This window comes from Orcinus orca, chromosome 19 (assembly GCF_937001465.1).
Source record: "Orcinus orca chromosome 19, mOrcOrc1.1, whole genome shotgun sequence".
In the NCBI taxonomy this organism is placed as follows: Eukaryota; Metazoa; Chordata; class Mammalia; order Artiodactyla; family Delphinidae; genus Orcinus; species Orcinus orca.
Genome location: NC_064577.1, coordinates 32840183 through 32854844, shown reverse-complemented (window position 1 = coordinate 32854844; position 14662 = coordinate 32840183). Strand labels below are relative to the sequence as shown.

The window sequence follows — 14662 nt, the reverse complement described above, 5'->3', positions numbered from 1 at the left end:
GATTAATTTCTAAAATATACAAACAGCTCATACAGCTCAATATCAAGAAAACTAATACCCCAATCAAAAAATGGGCAGAAGACTTAAACAGACATTTTTCAAAAGAAGACATACAGATGGCCAACAGGCACATGAAAAGATGCGCAATATTGCTAATTATTAGAGAAATGCAAATCAAAACTACAATGAGGTTTCACCACACACCAGAATGGCCATCATCAAAAAAGTCTACAAATAAATGCTGGAGAGGGGTGGTAAAAAGGAAACCCTCCTACACTGTTGGTGGGAATGTAACTTGGTGCAGCCACTATGAAGAACTTTATGGAGGTTCTTTAAGAAATTGAAAATAGAGTTACCATATGGTCCAGCAATCCCACTCCTGGGCATATATCCGGAAAAGACAAAAACTCTAATTCAAAAAGATACATGCACCTTAATGTACACAGCAGCACTATTTACAATAGCCAAGATATGGAAGCAACCTAAGTGTTCACTGACAGATAAATGGATAAGATGTGGTGTGTGTGTATACACACACACACACACACACACACACACACAATGGAATATTACTCAGCCATAAAAAAATAATGAAATACTGCCATTTGCAGCAACATGGATGAACCTAGGGATTATCATATTAAGTAAGTCAAAGACAAATATCATATGATATCACTTATATGTGGAATCTAAAAAATAATACAAATGAACTTATTTACCAAAGAGAAACAGATTCACAGACACAGAAAACAAACTTATGGTTACCAAAGAGGAAAGTGGTGGTCGTGGGGAATAAATTAGGAGCTTGGGATTAACATATACACACTACTAATATATAAAATAGATAAACACAAGGTCCTACTGTATAGCATGGGAAACTATACTCAATATTTTGTAATAACCTATAATGGAAAAGACTCTGAAAAAGAATATCTATATCTATCTATATTTCTATATATATCTCTATATATATCTGAATCACTTTGCTGGATACCTGAAATGAACACGACATTGTAAATCAACTATACATCAATTAAAAAAAAAAGTGTGTTTGCTTCCCCTCACTTCCCTTCATGCCAGTACACTGAGGGTAGGCAAAGCAACAGATGCACAGGATAAGCCACAGGTCACCTCCTCCACATGAGGCTGTTCAGTCGGTAGTACAGGCACGAGATGTGCCTCAGTGGGTCAGACGGTCTGTGGGAAAATGGATTTCCTCTGGGATATCACCCTTGATAAGGAAGTGCCCACTTCCCCTTGTATAGACGAATGTGTTCTTATGGCTTCTTTAAATCTACAGCTAAACTTAGGTTAAATGCTACTGATTTGGAACTAATGTAGAGAAACTGAGATGGGTATATTTTTATATTATTTATTAAAAAATAAGTGGAGTAAGAAATAAGTGGAGTAAGCAAGACTACAAGGGGGAAACTACAGTACTAAGGCAATACTGTATTTAAGAACGTATTGTTTTTTAAACACACGAGGAGAACAATATATAAAGACACACAGAGACCCTCTCTTGCTCTGCAGACGTCACCGGGGAATGACACGTTCTGCCTGAGGAATTAGACGGCTGCAATCTGCCTGTTTAGCCAGTGAGCACTTTGGAAATGTCGATCATCGTGAATCGAACACAGCTGTGGGGGTACCTATTATATGAGCACATCAGCACTCAGGAGGCTGGGACAGCACAGCAAACACGTCAGACCCGTCTCTGCCCTTCTCCGTGGCACTGTCTGTTTGCTGAAGCAGAACATTCAGAACCTAGCCTTTTATTGCTGATGCAGGGGCAGCACTGTAAACGTAAGCTGGTGAGGGGACTGCAGCATCCCACTAAGAGGATATTCTATTGGTGAAGCCTAAGGTTCCATCGAGAATTTAGCAGCTGCACCCACAGTTCACCTGCAGAGTTTGCAAGCAAAATTCCCAGACCTTCTTCAAATACATCGCTACCAAACAAGGCTTTAACCTATAAACCCATACACTGGCGGCCTTTATGGGACTTAACACGTCCTTTGTTAACACATTTGTCTGGGGGCTTTGGTTACCACTGGGGCCATCATCTAGAGTGTTACTCACTCTCTTGCTGCCCCTCTCAGTTTGGAATCACAGCATGGGAGATCTTCTCCCTCTGCTGCTGCAGAGCCACTGGCCAGTTCCCGCCTGGCAGCAAACCCACCCACGATGATGCCATCATCAAGCTCACATTTCACGACGGAATCCACGGGAACATCTCAAAGACTGACAAGTGCAGCTTGAAGACCGGGTGGGCCAGGCGTGACCTGGCCTGTCAGCCCCACCCCACCCTGCTCAAAAAGAAAAGTAGAAGAAAGGAGAAAGGTAGGAAGGGATGAATGGGAAAGGAAAAAGAAATGAGCTGGATTTTGTTCAAAAACTTGTAAGGACTTGCTCTTCCTGTTTTTAGTATTTTAGGGGTGGGAGTGGAATAGAAACATATAAAATGAAGATATCCATTTCTATTCAACCCTGCCCTGGAGGTCTCCGCCAGGGAAATTAGGCAAGGAAATGAACTAAAAGACATCCAGTTTGGGAAGAAGTAAAACTATCTCTATTTGCACGTGATATGATCTTGCATATAGAAAATCCTAAGGGTTGCACTAAAAACCTACTAGAACTAATACACAAGTTCAGCATGGTTGAAGGATACAAGATCAACATACAAAAATCAATTTTATTTTTATACACTTGCAGTGAATAATCTGAAATTGAAATTAAGAAAAAAACTCCATTTACAATAGCATCAAAAAGAAGAAAATACTTAACAATAAAGTTAACAAAAGAAGTATAAAACTTACACTCTGAAAACTATAAAACATTGTTGAAAGGAATTAATGAATAAATGAAAAGACACTTGTGTTCATGGATCATAAGACTTAATATTGCTATGATGGCAGCACTCCCCAAATTCATCTATGGATCCAACAAAATCCCCATCAAAATCTCACCTGGCTTCGTTCCAGAAATTAACAAGCTGATACTAAAATTCATATGGAAATTCAAGAGACCCAGAATAGCAAACACAACCGTGAAAAAGAACAAGGTTAGAGGATTCACACTTCCTGATTTCAAAACTTACTACAAAGCTACAATAAGGATATAAGGATAGACATATAAATGGGATAGGATTGAGAGTCTGCAAATAAACTCTCACATTTGGTCAACTGATATTTGACAAAGGTGCCAAGGATTCAATGGGGGAAATAACTGTCTTTTCAAATGGTACTAGAATGATTGGAAAAGAATTAATCAGTAAGCTTCCACATTAATGAAAGTTGACCACAGTTATTCCCGAATAAACAGAAACCAACTCTAGCCGTGGAGCAACTAAGCCCATGCGCCACAACTACTGAGCCTGCGCTCTAGAGCCTGTGAGCCACAACTACTGAGCCCGTGTGCCACAACTACTGAAGCCTGTGCACCTAGAGCCCGTGCTCCGCAACGAGAGAAGCCACCGTGATGAGAAGCACGGGTGCTGCAATGAAGACTAGCCCCCGCTCGCAGCAACTAGAGAAAGCCCACGCACAGCAACGAAGACTCAACGCAGCCAAAAATAAATAAATGCAAAATAAATTTATTAAAAAAAAGAAACCAACTCTAAAAAAAAAAAAAGAAACCAACTCTTAAAAAAAAAATCCACGTGCAAAACAATGAATTGGACCACCAACCTAACATCATATAGAAAAATTAACTCAAAATGGATGAAAGACCTAAATGTAAGCGCTAAACTATAAAACTCTTAAAAAAGCCCCATAGAAATAAATCTTCATGACCTTGGATTAGGTAATGGTATCTTAGATATGACACCAAAAGCACAAGCAACAAAAGAAAAAATAAACTGGACTTCATCAAAATTAAAGAACACTTGTGTTTCAAAGGAAATTATTAAAAATGTGAAAGGACCAACCCACAGAATGGGAGAAAATTTTTGCAAATCTTATATCTGATCAGAGTCTAATATCAAGGATATATAAAGAAGACTTGCAACTCAATAATAAAAAACAACCCAATTAAAATGAGTAAAAGAGCTAAACAGACATTTCTCCCAAGATGTACAAATGGCCACTAAGCATAAGAAAAGATGCTCAACATCATTAGTCATGAGGAAAATGCAAATCAAAACCACAATGAGATAACTCCTACTAGGATGGCTATAATGAAAAAGATATGAAATAGCTAGTGCTGGGCAGGCTGTGGACAAAGTGGAGCCCTCACACCTGCTTCTGGGGATGAAAGATGGTGCAGCCATTGAGGAAAACATGCAGCACTTCCTCCAATGGCCAAACGTTAAGAGTCACTGCATGACCCAGAGTGGAACTCACTCTGGGTTTATACCCAAGAGAAATGAAAACTTGTCTACACAAAAACGTGTACAGAAAGAAGCATTATTCATAAAAGTGAGTAAGTGGAAAAAACGCAAACGTCCATCAGGTGATGAACAGATAAAATGTGGTCCATCTACAGAATGGAACATTATTCAACCATAAAAAGGAATGAAGTACTGACACACACTCCAACATGGGTAAACCTCAAAAACATCACACTAAGTAAAAGAGGCCAGACACTAAAGGTCATTCATTGTGTGACTCCATGTGTATGAATGTCCAGAATGGGCAAATCCATAGAGACAGAAAGCAGACTAGTGGCTGCCAGGGACTGTGGGGAGGGGAGATGAGGGCACTAGCGAGAGGGTGCAGGGTTTCCTTAGGGATGATGGGACTGTTCTAAAATTGATTGTGGTGACGGTTGCACAACTCTGAGAACATAATAAAAATGACTGAACTGCACAATCAATGAAGCTTTTACCAAAAAACCCACAAAAACAAGTGAAGATCACTCTTCGGGTGTCAGAGCGCCGCCAAGCACCTTGCATCCACAGTTCAGCTTCCACGGTCCTCATTCCCTGTGCTCTTACTCTTTTGAGTTCGTTTCTGAACTTCTGCTTCTTAAGGAAGGTTTACTTACTCCATAAGCTAGATCAGAGGCCAGTGTCGCTCATGACCCTTAAATGCCTTCCCTACACTAGCCCGTGCCTGCCTCAGGAAAGAACACACCTTCCTTCCTTCCAAGACCAGTCCTCAGACTCCTCAGGAACAAGATCACAAGTAGCGAGAGCAGCCCTGGAGGACGCCACAGCCCCCAGCCTGAGACCTGGTCCTTGGGGAGGGCGGGGCACCAGGGATGAGATGGGGTTGTGTGCAGGGTCACTCAGGAAAGCTGGGCGGAGAGGGGGCAGATGACTAAGGAAGAAACATCTGGAGTTTCCCATTTTCTCACTGAGATCCCCAGACACAGGGCCGCAAGGATGCTAGGGATCGTTGAAAGGGTGGAGCACATGCCAAGGTGGCAGCTGTCCTGGCCAAGGGGTGCAGGTGTCCACTGGGGAGGCCCCAGGCTGGGTGTCTTGGCTCACGCAGTCAAGGCTCTGACTGGGGCCATGAGGCCAGCTCCACCTGCTGACCTGCTGCCCCCCCCCCCAGTGGCCGAGCACCTGCAGAGATGGAAGGGGTGGTGGGGTCTCCTGCTGAGTTTGGTGATGTGGCGAGTGACCTGGCTCTGGGCCTCTCCTGGGAAGGCAAAGCTCCCGTGTTGTCATGACAACGCCCCACTTGACATCACCAGGTTCTCCCCATGGGCAGGTGGGGGTCACCGGGAGACCCCATGGGGCAGCAGTGGGTAGGGGGGAGGGCAAACACCTCCCCAGGGCAGGGCACACAATGCAACCAGGACACGGCCCCCACCCTGTCTGGGCACCTCCCATTCTGTCTCCCCTACCCTGTCCCAGTAGTACCCCCACCCAATCCTGGGTGCCCTCTTCCCCCAACTCCCCATCCCCTGCTTCTCTACTTTCCACGCTGCTTGTACCACAAATGTGCCTCCAGCCAAACGGTCCTGGTCCCTGGGTCCTTTTCTCTACTGTCCCGGTCTATCCCTTCTGGATGCCAGGCTTGCCAGCTTCCCAGGAAGTCCTCTCTGTGGTCAGAAGGCCCCCATGGCTCCCCCTTACACCTCTCTCACCCACCAGGCACAGCTGCTACCAGGCCCTCTGCAGGTGGCTCACTGTGGCCTCTCCTTTTCCTCCAAGCCCCCCACCAGGCCCCCACTGATCTTGGGCAGGATGCCAGCTCTGCTCCCAGATTTTGTACTTAACTGTGACTGGTTTGTGATCGTCATGAGTTCTATGCCCCCCAGATTAGGAGGTCAGGTCAGGCTCACACAGCTGGTATTTTAAGACCGGGGCTCAGCACTGGGCAGGAAGATGTGAGTCTCATCCTGGCTGCATGGGCTCCCCCTGCCCCAACACACACACAGGGGGCCTATGAGCCAGGTGACCTCCAAGGCCGGAGCCTAGGAGTCAGCTCTAGGTCAGCTGGGTTTCAGAGTACGGCCTCCCTAGGTCCAGGGATGAACTTTTACAAAGAAAAAGGCATGTTGGTTGGTACGTGAAATCTCACTTGTTGACGGCGAGAGGATGAGGGTCCCCTCCCCAACTCTTGGGTTGTTCCACACGAGGGTACCCCTTGCCCAGGTCAGGAGGAGGCTGGTCATGACCTTCCGGTCCTGGGAACGGGTGTATCCCAGGGAGCTGGGCCACACACACCCATGGGCAGGTTCTCCAAGCGCTCACCAGGGCCGGGGGTTGGTGCCCCACAGCCCACCACACAGCTCCCAGTGGTGAAACTGTTTAAGAGACGAGGCAGGGCACTGCCATGGGCAGCTTCCCAGGCCGCCCCAAGCTCTGGGTCCTGGGAGGGAGAGGGAAAGGGGAGGTGTCCACTCTGCTTGTGGGGTCCGGAGAGGCTGCCCCTCCCTCCCCCGGCCTGGGACCCACTGCTGCAGAGGGACGGGTTACTCACAGGCAGGAGAGGCAGGACCTCCTTCCCCTCCTCAATCAGAACTGCCCCTAGGACTGGGGTGGGGCCCAGCAGCCAGAGTGGCGCTGGAAAGGTCGGCTTCTGGCAAAATCCCCCAAATCAGCTGGCACAGAGCCCCCTCCTGGCTGAGGTGCGCATGCACCTGGTAAGGGTGCTTTCACACAAAGCAAGACTGTCCGCTGAAAGCCTGGGTTTCTAGCTCCTCTTGAAGAACTCCAGACCTGGCAACTTGGCCACAGCCCACCATACCCTCTGGGTGGAGGGTGTGGAGGCCCCCCCTCAGGTGGGACATCCACTTGTCTGTCCTTGCTGTTGCCTGCTCGCTCCCTGGGGCATCTGGCTTCCTACCTAGACATCAGGACTCCAAACCAGACCCCCACACCCCAGAGGCACCAAACTGCACGCCCTCCCAGCCACCAGCCACGGGAGTCACACAAAACCCCTTGAAAAATGAGAAACCACCAGCACCCCTTCTAAGGGAGGTGGGGCCAGAGTACCGCCCTGCACCTTGCTGCAGGCAGGTGCCCACAGGTGACTGCCTTCCACCCACAGCCGGGCAGGGCTAGAACCTCACTGGCTCCTGAGGCCCCAGCCCGTGTGGCACTGACCAGCCAGGTGCCAAGTGCCCCGGGAGGGTCAGGGGACTGTGTTCCAGGAACCTGAGGGAGGAACCACACCAACCCGCCCTTCCACGGCCCCCAGTCCACAAGGCAGCAGGCTGTGTGGGTGTCAACTTTAATAGGGGGCTGGCTTGTCTGGGGGGCTAAGAGGGTCCCCTTTGTCTTCCTGTTGGGAGTGAAATCTCAGGGAGATTGTCTAATTCCAAAACGAACCGTGAACTAGGGAAGTCACTTCCATCCTTCCCAGTCTCCACTTGGCTGCTAACAGCTCGAAGCTGGCAGCTCGGGGACCCGCAGCCACACCGGCCGGCTATCCTGGAATGTCCGTCAGCAGGACTGGGCCTCTGTACGGCCCCAGGAGTGATGGGGTGGGCAGACCTCCTAGAGTCATCAAAATCCAGCAGGGACGCACCCCTCCTGGTCCACCACCCACAAACGCCGACGTGGAAGCAGAGAGGTTACCACCCCCAAGTCTACATGGAAACTGGGCACGTCCGGGAGCCAGGCCAAGGGAGGGCCCCCTTAACCAAAGCCCTGCCAGCTAATGGGAGCAGCAGGAAGAAGGGAAAGGGAAGGGTGGGGAGGCCAGGTCTGATGTGCCTTCCACAGAAGACAGGGTGGCGGAGACACTGGCCCGTGGAGCCGCGCGACCCGGGACGGGAGGTGTGACCAGCACCAGGAGCGTTGGGCCTGGCCGTGGCCCAGGGGAACCACAGCTGCAGAAGCTGCGTCTGGCTGGAGAGTTTGAATGTTGCCATTTAATCCAGAAACGAGAGCAAGACAGCAGCGCCAGGGAAACGCTCCGTAGTCATCCTGATCAGGAGCCCTGTGTGTGCTGTGCTGCTCCGTCAGCTCCCGGCCCACCTGGCCCGGCGCCAGCCTCCTGGGAGCCCGGCCAGGGCCGGACACGCACCCAAACTCTGTGGGCCCCAGTCCTCTGGAATCCCCGTGAGTCCCACACAAGTTACGAGGCTGCCACCACTTCCGCCTGTCGGGGCCTGGCCTTGACGGGGACTTTCTCTGTGGAGGAAACATAGAGATGGCTGTCGCGTACAGAAGACCCCAGAGGCGGGAACTTCCCGAAAAGGACAAGAGGCAGCAAGGAGCCAGGTCAGGGCTTTGCGCTCTGGGAAGAACGGGCACAGCTCTGAGAAAGGCGAGTTACACACAGAAGCCGGGAGGGATGACAAACAGCAGGCACTGGGCACAAGCACTCAGGACGTGCACCCCTAACCCACGGACCCCAGAAAGGAGGCCAAGCAGCAGCAAGGGAGCAGAGAGAACTGAGGAGGAATCGCGAAAGACGAGTCCGGGCGGATAGAGAATTTCTGAAGGCGTGTTATGCGATGCCGCGGGGAAGGTCGTCCCAGGGACGTTTAATGGACGGCTGGTCCTGGGCTGGACCCAGAAGAGCCTGCACAGCTCAACTGGCCCTTTCCCGACTCTAACTTTGGGATTCGCCTCTCTGAATGGGGTCTGGCTCTTACAAGGTTACCGAAACTGCTCAGAAGCCTGGGCTCAAACCCAGGGCGAGGCCCGCACTCCGCCTGAGCTGGTGCCAGCGAGCACGCCCACCAAGCAGGGGGGTTGGGGCCCGACCCTCACCAGGCAGGAAGGGCAGGGCCCAGAGGCCAGGATATTTTGCTTTGCTCTAGAACGCACGGTTCTCCAAAGGACATAACGAGGAGGGTACCTGGGATCTTTTCAGGAAGGGGTTCTGAAGGAACCTCTGGCAGCTCTATCTGTTCCTGCAAGAAACAGAGGATAAAGGCTGTGAGATACAATCACCTTGTCCTTCTCTTGGAGAGAACAGCATCCTGTTCACTTACGCTCTCAGCGGGATTTACATAGGACACAAATCCTCCAGCACGCAAGCCCAGGGTGCATCCTCCCTGGCTTCTGGCATCTCTGCAACTCATATCACCGGGGGCACAGTGACCACAAAAGGTGGCTGCTTCCAACGGCCCAGAGCCTGAGGGGCTCCCAACCCAAAGTTCCATTCTGAGTCTGAGACAAGGGCTTTGAAACAGGCACCCATGCAGGTCAGGGGCCCCAGTGGCGCCTCTGCCTCAGGTGGTGGTACCTGGGTGCACCCGCTGTTCCAGCGAGTGCTGGTCTACCTCTCGGGCCTTGGGAGGAAGTAGTTCAGCAGGCAGGTGCACACAGGGCCCCCAGGCAGTGAGCAGCAGTGTTAAGGACCTGCTTGCCTGGCCTGGTCTATGGCTGGGGGTGGCAGGCTGGTGGGCACGGTGTGAATTCGGCTTGCTTAGGCAGGGGCCCACAGAGATGGAGACGCCCTCCATCAGGGAGCAAACACAGACTCAGGGCCTGAAGTGATGGCTGGCTGGTTAGAGGCCTCTGGGCCAACACATGGAGGCCCTGTGTGTGACAGCGAGTGACCGGCCACAAGAGGGAAAAAGCCCCCATTTGATCTAAAACCCACACACTGCCCACTGGGGAGGAAAGGGCTGAGGGAGCTAGGAGGGTCGGTATTCCGCTCTGTCCTGGCACCTGGTTCACTCTGAGGCCTGCAACACCTGGGTGGACAACCTGCAAAATGTTCTTTCCAGGCCAGTCCTGCCCTGCAGTCAGCCAGGTGGATGGGGAGAAGGGACCTCAGTTTAGCAGAAATGCCAGTTGTTTTAGGGAAGAAAACCAGCTGCAGAACCAGGGCTGTGTGCTCAAGTGAAACCTGACACAGTCGCTCGCCGAGGCCAGTGAGCAGAGCCCTCCTGGGGGGGTCCCTACACCTGGGCCTGTGTCAGTGCCGGGGGTACTGTTACCTGAGTGATTGCGTCCAGCTCCTCCAGGATGGCATCTTCGTCCTCCTGAGTGAAGCTTCCTGCCAACAGCTCATCTATTTGCTGCAAAAGGAGGAGCAGAGGTGAGGAGCATGGCTGGGCTGGGGTGGGGGAAAGGTGGGCCGTCGTGGAGGAAGGAGACAGCCCCAGCTTAAGGCTCCTCTCACTCGAAAGAAGGAAGGCAGCCCCCACGTGGTGCGGGAAGGCCTGGCCCTCGAGGGTGGCACAGGACATTCAGCGAGTTGGCCACTGTCCTCGCTGGCTGCCAGATGGCGGGCCCCGTGGTGCGGCAACACCTACCCGCTGGTACTCCACAGCCTCCTGCGTCTCGTCCAGTATCCGCTCCACCTCTTCTATGGACATCACCTGATCGGTTACAAGTTTTTGAGCCTTGTCAGTGAAGCACGTAACAGAACCCCCTACACGAAGGCCACCTGCATTGGCAGGGCGCACGGCCTAGCCTCTCTGTTCCTGTTTAAATGAAGCCACGCCAAGCGGGATATAACACATCTTTGGTTATTTCTGTCCCAGGCAGGGCCCGTCCACAGAGGCATGGAGCTGTCAGACAGTCTTTTCAGAAGCCTCAACTGACCTCCTTGGACCCCTGCTGGCCCTTCTGGCACCCAAACCAACCCTAGCGGTAGTCAGAAGTATAACAATTTTTCTCTGGCCAGGTGACTTGATTTCTTTTGGGTTCAAAGCGGCACCTTTGCTTGACTGGTCACCATCACATTGGACAGTCAGAAAGGCAGTGTAACCTCAGCTCTCTGCCCAGCCCCACTGCCATCCACTCATCAGGAATGAGACGGGGTGGGGGCCGGGGCACGCCATCTCTGCGCCTCACCTCTCCTTTCACCATCCACCTCTGTGCTGTTTCTTGAAATGAAGCTGTGTTCACCTCCTCTGGGAAGTCCTCCAGATTAGTTCACCCACCCCCCCCGCCACTAAAACCAGACTGTCCCTCTAGTCACTTTAACATCTCTGGACACGGTACAATTTTTTTTTGTACCACTAGACTGTCACTCTCTCCCATCACCCTCTCCCGGTAGTGACTGGCTTTCCCTCATGCCCAAAGGCCTGCGTGCAGGTGTGGCCTCAGGGACTAACCCTCTCCTTGTTCCACTGGCTGCCCTTCCTCTCTTTCCCCAGTCCTGCAAGACTTACCTGGTGCATCTTATTCAGACACTCATTTCCAAACTGCAGCCCCTCGATCACCTTCATTTCAATCTGGGTGAACTCAATACTCTGGACCTGAGGAAGAAACCCATGTGGTCAGGGGCCCACCTTCTCTGCCGCCTCATGCAGACCCATGGAAGGGAGTTAGGATCACACTATCACTGACAAAGACTGCTGGGCCTCAGAGCAAACTGTCTCTGCCTTCCTCCTCCTTCTATCCTTTCCCGCTGCCCTGACCAACACTTGGGCAGAACTGAGAGGGCGTGGGAGGAACCGCAAAGTAGACTGCTTATAACCAGCAGCTCTGTTAGCAAAAGAGCAGAACTAGAGCTCTGGGTCCTGAAACTGGATCATTTCAGGAGCCTCCTGCAGATCCCAACACCTCTTCAGTCACTGGGGCAGACTCCCCGCCCACTCCACCACCCATAAGCGGCCTAGTCCCCCAGCCACCATTCTGCAAGAGCCAACCTGCTGCAGCCCCTTAAGACCGTCAGGCTCCCATCAAAGATTCTCCTCCACCTCCAGGCCTGACCCATTCCATAGCCGCGGGCTGAGAGGTCCAGGAGAAGAAAATGATAGGTTTCAGTCCTCCGAGGGGACTCTGGTGCCTACATGGTCCATGGCCCACACCCCCCGACCCCTACTAGGCCTACCATGGTCTCCAGGCTGGTGATCTGGTTTTCTGTTTTGTCCAGGAGCTGCTCCCGGTATCGCTTCTTCTTGAGCAACAGCTTGGCCCGTCTGCAGAGGGAACCCAAGCAGTGACCCAGCAGCCATGGCCATCAGCTGCCCTGGCCTGGCACTGACCAGCCTCCTGGCCTACCCCACCTCTGCTCTAGGCCGATGGGGGACAGAACCCATCTCCCGAAGACCGGCCCCCAGCCCCACTCACTCCTTCCTGCCGTCGCGCAGGAGCTGCCGGGCAATCTCCCGCTCCCGCTCCAGCTGCTGGGTGATCCTCTTCTGGTACTGCTTCAGCTTATCCCGCTGCTGCTTCAGTTGCTGCCGGGAAAGCAGGCCTTGTGTTGACACCAAGCCCCCTCAGGGCACGCTGGACACTCACCGGGCTACCCGGTGTCCAGGAGAGCCAGTACAGAGGTTGCTGGGGTCACTGAAGGGCCCCCCACAGGCCAGGCTGCCCCAACTGTCACCAATGGAAGCACATCCTCTGAAACTGAGTTCTCCATGGGGACAAGTTTGCCCCCCAGGGCAAGTGGGACACTATCTGGAGACATCCCTGGCTGTCACACTGGGGATGCCACTGGCATCTAGGAGGTGGAGGCCAGGGATGCAGCTCAATATCCTACAAATCTCCCCCACCCCAGACAGAGAGCCAGTCCTAACGTCCTCAGCACCGGGGTGGAGGGCATGCTCTCACCGCCGTCATGGCGCGGCATCGCCGTCATGGCGCGGCATCGCCATCAGCGAGGAGTGTGAGCGCTGGTCAGGGAGTGTGGCCAGCACCTCCAAGGTGAAGAGACGACGCAGAAGTCGCTGGTGACAGTCACCCGAGTGCCACCATCCCAGCCCAGCCATGGCTGGAGACTGGGGCCTTCCCTCCCAGCTTCACTCCTCTATGGACTTCAGCCATTTGCCATCAGCTCCCCTGCTCTTGACACTTATCACCATACGTAAGTGGACAACAGATGGTGCACTGAGGTGAGAGGTTCACGTGACCGTGCCAATCACCTAGGACCCCAGTGTCCCAAAAAGGATGCAAGGCCATTTTCAAGCCTTGGTCTCTCTTTCCCTATTTTAAGCCATTTACATTTCTTCCAGATTTCATCATTTCAAGTAACGCTACAGTGAGCACCTGCAAGCACAAGGCACTTCTCAGATAGAAGACTATGTCTTCAGGGTCGGTTATGGGGAGTGAGTTAACTGGGTCAAAGGTGTGCACCTCTTTAAAACTCAACATGATGAGAAATCAGCCCCCAGTGTAGACGTGGTCAGTCTGTCTCAAGCGGCCGCTCCCCAGTTCCCTCCACAGCTCCATTCTCTTTAGAGGCCGTCTGCCCCAGCGCAACCCATGGCCGGTGGGTCAGGCTCAGCGACAGCCGCACGTCCTGTCCCTGCTGCCGTGAGAGGCGCCCGCCTTCCCACCCCGTGACCAGCCTGCCCGCTGACAAGGTACAACCAGGAAACAGTGAAACGCGGGCACCGCCTCCCGAGACCCGAGGCACAGCTCAGTCGCCGCACTGGGACCGCCTACACCCGCAGCGACCGGATTCGCTCAGACTCGCTGGGAACCGGACCCAGACACGCTCCCCACCGGGAGCCCACCGCTCACCGCCCCAGACGGGCTCTGGGGCTGCGGCCCCGGCGTGGGGCTGGGCGGCCGGAGGGGCCGAAGCCCGTGGCGAGAGCGGAAACGCAGCCGGTAGCCGCCGTGCCTCGGTTTCCCCGCCCGGCCCAGGTGTCCCCGGCTCGCGTCCACCCGCCTGCAGGGCCCGGCGTCTTACCAGGATGGCCTTGTCCTGCTCCGTGACCCGGCTCTGCTGCTTCTTACGGCCGAACAGGTTGCCCATGGCGGCCGGCGCGGCCCGGCCCGCGCCCCGCCGCCCAGCCCGGTCGGCTCCGCACGTCGCGGCCCCCGTAGTTCGGACCCAACCCACCCCGCTACGGCGGCCGCGCGGGGCCAAGCGCCGCAGAACGCGGAACGCGGCTGTCCGCAGACGGAGGCCCCGCCCCGAGAAGCGGCCGGGGTTCTGGGGCCCTGGATCGCGTGGTTCACGTGCATTTCCAGAATGCCTCACCTGCGCGGACTTCAAGACTAAAAGTTCCATCTCCCACTACGGTGGGACCTTCGCAGGGTGACAGCGTGTACCGTCTCCCGGGCGGTCAGAAATCTTGTTCACAAGTCACTGCGCCGCTGGCTCGGACCACAAAATGCTGCGTTGAGTGATGTTACAACCCTGGGCGTCAGAGTGTCCGCTGAACCGCGCCCTGCGCAGCATGCTCCACCCGCTCTGTCCTTCGGGCCGGTGACTAGTGCCCGGAGGAGCCCACCTTCTGGTTCCGTGGGCCCGGGCAGAAGCCCCTACGGGGCATCGGGGATATAGGGCGGGGCGCCACGTACACCTGCAGCCTTGGCTCCCACCCGTGTGTCCTGGCTGGGGTGGGGGTCATAGGATGGCACCCAGCCCTGTTTGGTCTCCCCAACTGATCC

At 53.5% G+C, this 14662-nt stretch overlaps 1 protein-coding gene across 2 annotated transcripts; it reads right to left on the bottom strand.

The window, feature by feature from the left end:
• Window positions 1–2675: 2675 nt before the first annotated feature.
• Window positions 2676–14115, bottom strand: CHMP6 (charged multivesicular body protein 6). Of its 2 annotated transcripts, none has more exons than XM_004275555.3 (8): window positions 13956–14115; window positions 12386–12495; window positions 12147–12234; window positions 11482–11568; window positions 10618–10683; window positions 10300–10380; window positions 9210–9264; window positions 2676–8536 (listed from the first exon to the last, which is right to left on the bottom strand). In XM_004275555.3, the coding sequence occupies exons 1-8, from the start codon at window positions 14019–14021 to the stop codon at window positions 8481–8483; spliced, it is 609 nt and encodes a 202-aa protein (XP_004275603.1). In that variant the 5' UTR covers window positions 14022–14115; the 3' UTR covers window positions 2676–8480. The 2 variants fall into 2 exon arrangements, with proteins under 2 accessions (XP_004275603.1, XP_033294595.1); XM_033438704.2 differs by lacking the exon at window positions 13956–14115 and adding an exon at window positions 12872–12957.
• Window positions 14116–14662: the final 547 nt, after the last annotated feature.